This window comes from Antrostomus carolinensis, unplaced genomic scaffold (genome assembly GCF_000700745.2).
Source record: "Antrostomus carolinensis isolate BGI_N321 unplaced genomic scaffold, ASM70074v2 scaffold7345, whole genome shotgun sequence".
In the NCBI taxonomy this organism is placed as follows: domain Eukaryota; kingdom Metazoa; phylum Chordata; class Aves; order Caprimulgiformes; family Caprimulgidae; genus Antrostomus; species Antrostomus carolinensis.
This window is the reverse complement of record NW_010315651.1, coordinates 46,550-52,724: the sequence shown is the minus strand read 5'-3', so window position 1 is coordinate 52,724 and position 6,175 is coordinate 46,550. Positions and strand designations below refer to the sequence as shown.

The 6,175-nt window shown below is 47.7% G+C and overlaps 1 protein-coding gene across 1 annotated transcript in view; it reads left to right on the top strand.

Annotated features, from left to right (window-relative positions):
- The window catches only part of LOC104524973 (NT-3 growth factor receptor), a gene marked incomplete at its 3' end in the record, with an annotated part of 41,635 nt that overhangs the window by 23,885 nt on the left and 11,575 nt on the right, over window positions 1-6,175 (top strand). Inside the window, exon 4 of the mRNA XM_010168008.2 lies at window positions 5,367-5,524. Coding sequence (XP_010166310.2) covers window positions 5,367-5,524 — 158 coding nt within the window. The remainder of the gene's footprint in view (window positions 1-5,366; window positions 5,525-6,175) is intronic.

Here is a 6,175-nt window from a genome sequence, read left to right as displayed (position 1 = left end):
TTTGTTTGAGAGAAGACAACATGGAGGTGTAGCCTGAGCTGTGGGCTCTGAATAGTCATTCACATAAAGATGTTGGGAATTAAGGTAAAGATAAATGTTATCTTCTGCAGAGTGGTCGTGGTCCTGAGTTCTAGAAGGATAGGACCTGTTGATGAGGAAAAGCAAACCCCCAAGATAGGGAGAAATTAGTAATGGATGTGCAAAGGTGGGAAATACTGTATTTTTATTTATTTTTTTTTAGAAATGCAGAGGATGGGTGAGTAGAAGACAGGTTTTTGGCACATTGAGCTCCAAAGAGGCTTCCAGAATCTGGGAAGGAGATAGAATACATGGCCCACATAAAGTGAGTGTGAAGCAGTGGTGATAGAAAGGGAGTTGCAGACTGACATCAGCCAAGGACTTGAAGTTGAGCCAAAACTCTCTGGAAAGGAAGAAGGCAGTGAGCAGCAGAGATGGATGCAGAGGCAGCAAGCCTGAGGAAGGCAGGCTGAGCAGCAGCACTTCTGGCTGCGGAGAGGCCAGAAGACTCCAGGGACTCATAGGTGCTGGCAAGAGTCAGCTCTTCTCGAGATGCTTAGGTCTATGGGAAGGGTTAGTGGCACAAGTGGTTGTGGGTCAACAGTGGTTCACTAGAGGCGCACCTTATATTGAGTACCAGTGCCCCAGTGCTACCAGGCAATCGTGGATCTAGAGGGAGGACAGTCATTGAAGACAAAGCTGTGACTTGCAACGAGGCAGCTCAGAGCAGTGAAGCATGCAGAAGAGATGGGAGGATTGTCTCTAGGAGAGTGTTGGGAGGAGAGGAACTACGACTGATGTGACATGGAGATTGCCTGGGAACATGAGACCTGACAAAGCCACTCATGGTGAACATTGAGGAGGAAAGAGCAGAAGGCTAATGGGAAGATCATGCCACGCTATAAGAGCATGCAGGTGGATGGGATCTTGGGACTTGAAACAACTCCCTGGCTGCATTAAAGACATCACAAGCTTAGGAAGATGGTATTGCTTTAAAGCAGAGTTTCTTTTCTTGTTTGACAGAGCTGAGCTTTTCCCCTGCTGACTCACTGAAGAAAGGATGGCAAAAATAAGGAACACTTCCAAAGAATATTATCTTTTTCTCCTCCTGGCCAGAAGCAAGGCTTGGAATGGTTTCCAGTCACTCCAACCCTAATTCCCACAGCATGGGCTGATCTTGACCGGCAGGGCTTTGGCTAATGTGTGCACAACTCTCCTAAATCTGAAGCTGAGTGTGCACAGGGAAGCATCTGACACATGCAACAGCTCATAAACATTGGACTTGGAGCCTTTCTTATCCAGAAGTCACAGCTGGTTTCCTCTGTCATGTCCTTGGCTTCCTTTGTCATGTCCTCAGAGAGCTTAAGGCTGACATTTCAAGAAATTCCTCCCAGAAAGACCTAAGACTCTGGATCCAATTACATCTTTGGGTGTATAAAAACCTTGCAGTCTCGAACATCTTGCCGCTCTGCCTGGCCCATCATCATTTCTAATACCAGCAGTCCCTGCCAGCTTGCCCTGCAGTAGATTTCTGCTATGCTACAGTAAGAGGCTTTGGTGGGAATGGGCCACACCAGCTTCACTCTTAATGTTATGAGTCCAACTTAACGTCATCTGTGTCTCCAGCTTAAAAACTTGTTGCCACCAACGGTAACACTAATAGAGTTGTAGCCAGACAAGACAGTGGGTACTTTCCTCCTCTCTGTATTGGGTACTTTCCTCCTCTCTGTATTAGCTAATCCAGCCTTTAGACACCACGCTGGATGTTGAGTTCTTGAGTTCTTCCCTTTCTATCCCATCTCTTTCTGGCAGGGGTTTGGAAATAACAGTTCTGGCTGGATTGCCAAGAGAAGCCCTGGTTCTGGGAAATAAATAGAAATGAAAAACAAAAATAGATTTTGTTCTCTCTCTGCTGGGCACTCTTTGGTTCTCAAGCTTAGGGGAAGCAGTCTCAGTCCCGAGGTAGGAGAGCGTTTTAATTGTGAGTGTATGAAACCTTGGCAGCAGTTTTATGTGAATCAAAAGAGACAGGAGAAGCATGGCAAAGATCTCCACTGCCCTCCGAGAGGCTTTAGATGCATACAGCTTTGTTTTAGCTGGGGAGGTATGGGACAGGGTGTATGTCTCATTTAGCTGCCTAACCTGAAAAAGACCTGCTCGGTGTGTGAAGTCCTGTCTATCCCAGTACATACTGGGATGCTGATGGTGTCCCTCTCCCTTGCTGGTCCACCCTGGTGTAGGCTATGAGGCAGTTTGGGAGGCAGTGGGTGCAGTTCTCTGTGCGGAACAAAGCTGGTCTCAGCCAGGCACTTACAGCATCATTGTCTCTGAAGAGTTGACTTGGTGCCTGCATGGCTCTAGGGTTTGAGCTCTGTCATTGTCCCCTTGAATGACAGTGCAGGGCACAATTATCCCAGTTTTCCTCTGTCCCAAACACAAGCCCTGCAGTGTGCCTGCCTTGTGAAGGGGCTGTGCCTGGAGCATGCCCTGTTGCAAGCCTGTGCTTTGCCTGGGGCTGGTGGATGGCTCTGACTCGTGTGCAGGTTCAGTCCCTTTTTGGGCCAGCTCCTCAGTGCTGAGAGCAGCTCTGCTTGTGTCCGTGATATCTGCTATTTCTCACAGGCGTTTTCAGCTTTAACGAGGCCTTCAGAAGGTGTGGGAGTGTACACAGCTCCTGAGCGCCTGTAACCAAGTGATGCTTTGGCAACACTTCCAGACTAAAGCTACGTGTGAAAAATGCCCTTTGGTTTACTTGTCCTCTCTGGGAGTAAGCTGTGCTGGATACATCTCACGAGAAGGAGGCCCTTGCCTTAATTTTCACTGTGGTTTCACCCATTAAGTATATGACAGCAATGAAGACCTCTTGGCTGCCTTGCTGTGCTTTTCATCACCAGCAAGGTGATTCCCTCCTTGCTATGATGGGAGATGTGTCTGCAGCACATGATGGTGTCTTCTGGCCTGAAAGAGGGTTTTGGCCAAATGGCACCTTGTAGTCTCTGAGATGCTTCTCTTCCTTGAAGAAAAGGGAAGCAGAGGGTTGTAGGTAGTGGGGGCATGTTATAGAAGTTATGGGAAGAAGGGTTGGAAGGAGCTGCAGATCCTAATGATTGCTGCAAGCCCTGAGGCTGGGGCACTGATGGGGTCTGAGGAGAGAGATGGAAGTTCAGGTTTTTGGGCAGATGCAGGACAATGTGAACATGGAAATCTCTATGCACTTCTCTGGAGAGCCAGCTGGCACAGCGGGGCAGGCACCAAGCGAGGAGGGAGAGCGGCTCTCAAGCGTCAAGAGTGCTTTTGCAGTGTGTATTCTGGAAAATGGGTGCACACATCTGTGTCCCTTCTACCCGTGGTGCTATGCCAGCTGCTGGTGGCACTCGGCACATCCAGCTGGTGATGGGAGTTAATTTGTGCAAAAGCCCTGTGGGGGTCTCGGTTGGAGCGAGTCACATCGCTGACGTTGGGGCAGGCGGTGGTGAGTTCTGCCCTGAAGCACGCTGCTCCTGTATTATTCATGGGCTTTCATGAATTAGCAATGTGCTGGGAAGGCTGCTGTCTATTACTTACAGAGCTGCCCTTAAGTGCAGGACAGCGGCTCTCCCCAGCAGCCTCGTTTCGTGACGATATTTGCAACGAAGCAGAATTTCTCCCTCGTTGCCTCTCAGCTCCCTGCCAGGTCCCAGGTACAAACTCCGGTTACTTGATCTGCTGGTAGTTGAGCCTGTGACTCTTACCCACGTGCCATCCCACGTCCTGCTGGTAGCAGTGACCTTGGGAGAATCCTGAGGAGAACGTGGATTCGTGGCCATGCTGAAGAGGATGCAAAGCCTGTGCGAGGCACTGGCAGTACCTGTCATAGCATGGAGGGAATGTTTTGTCATTTGAATCCCACCAAATCACCATGCTCATCTGCTCTGGTCTGTTATATTTAGTGCTTTGGCCTTTGAGTCACTTGTCTGAGCCTTGTACCTGTCTTGCAAAGGTTTATGTGCTTTTGACTGCAAAGGAATAAACTAATGAAAATCCACAGAGTGAAGTTTAACTCAGTGTTTGTTCTAAAAATAATTTTAAAAAGGTCCTGTTTTTTGAGAAGATTCAAAGTGGCATCATTAGGGTTCAGGTTTAACACCCCTGGGTGCTACCAGAAGACCCCTTCTCCTCCTTTTGCAGCACTGTATGGATGAAACAGCAGCTGCATGTTTGGAAGGTTGTTTCCAAATCCTGTTAGTCGGTGGAATTAATTTTGTAAAAGCAAGCATGAATTTTGCAGTAACCCATGGAACGGACCAGGAAAACAGCTTCCCCCTGTATGACGGGGGTCTAGGTGTTACGTGAAACAATGGTTTGACCTTTGGAGATACCTTTCTGCTTTAGGGTGACTGCAGTCACCTTTTGCACTGCTAGCTCCTCTGCTCCTTACTTTCTTTTGCTTCCCAGTTATCTGGGGAGAGATGTTGTTTGTTGAAGCTGTATCTTCTGTTTTGCTCAGTTATCGTTGCAATCCACATTGATAACTCTGTCCTAGCTGAGCACTGAGCTCTCCTCCCTGCTGGGACCTGCCCTCTTTGTCTCTCCACAGAGAGCTACAGGGCTTTAAAAATGTAAATGAAATGGTTAATAGGTTGGAAAATCAATTATAATAAACATTCCTGGTATATAAACTATGTGCAAGTGTGTTTTAAGTGAAGTACATTAAAGGCAGTGCTTTTTTCCATTTCTCCTGGCCAGGTCAGCAAGGTCTTGGTGCAGTGCTGTTTGATTTGATTAAAATGCATGATACCCTGCACATTAGCTCGTGTCCTGGGTCACCAGGAGGCTGTGATTGTACAAGGTACTCGAGAGAAGAGCTGCCAGCTTCACTGAGCACATGTAGGGGCTGGAGGTGTACTCTGCCCAGCAGCATCTTGGACATCCACTGAAGTGGGGTTTGAAGACCTGAATCACTATTTTAGAGCAGTAGGGAGCTGCCTGTTCCTCTGCTGAGGGATGAATGTTTTGGCTGTCTAGATGGTACTGCTGTGGAACCGAGCTGCAGATGTGCAGATCTTGTGATGAAAGACATTGTGTGTAGCCATATGGTGCCCTGGGAGATGTAAAACCTTGTGTGTGTGGGTGAAGGATACTGTGAACACTTGGATGTGTAACTTTGGTTTCTCTGGAGTTGGGAGAGACATGAACAATATATGCAAGAAGACCCCAGGCAAATAATGCAGAGAAGATTCCCCCCTAGCTCTAAAGGGCCCCTTGTACCTTCATGGTGGCCAACATCCTCAGGAAGCCCAGAGCCAGGTGATGACACTGGTCATCCTTCCCCACCCCACCATTCTTTCTCATGCTCTCTCTGCCCGTAGGAAACTAGAGAGGAACCTTTTTAACTGCAGCTGCGACATCCGTTGGATCCAGCTCTGGCAGGAGAAGGGCGAGGCCAGCCTGCAGTACCAGGAGCTCTACTGCATGAACATGGATGCTGCCATCATCCCTTTGCAGGAGATGAACATCACCCAGTGCGGTAAGGCACAACCTGTGCTGAGCTCCTGGGCTGGGTGCAGGGGAGTCCGGGGAGTGTTGGGAGAGTCCCCTACCCTATACAGCAACTCTGGTTCAACCATTCACTTGGAGAACCTGGTGCTGCAGGGTCCCACCATGTGGTCAAGAACAAGACAATAGAAGCAAGGGTGAATTTTGTGGATTAAAAATGGAGTATCTAGGTAAATGTGGGGCTGCTGTTTCTGCATGCACGAAGGTATTGGGTTATTTGGGGTGTTTCCTTCACCGAAATGCTATTACTTTACAAAGTGAGTGTGATGAGTCTACGTGATGTCTTGAAAATTATATGTTTCTTGTTGTTGTTTAACAAATACTAGAAACAGCATATTGTTAAAAGACACTGCCACTGTATCTTCCATAATTACTCTTAGGAAATACATGTCTATACATTTTCTTTTGTTTTATTTTTTCAATTGAAAGCCCATGTCTGTAGGGAAGAGGCAGGAATGACTTTATATCTCTTTCTGTTTCCTACTGATGTTTAAGAGTCCAGTGGCCTCTGGAGCAACATGAGGCATGTTTAATAGTTATCCCTTTTTCCTTCACCTTGTTCACACATTCACTGCCTGTTTGGTGTAAGTTTTTGCTATTGCTATTGCTGGAAAGCATCCCT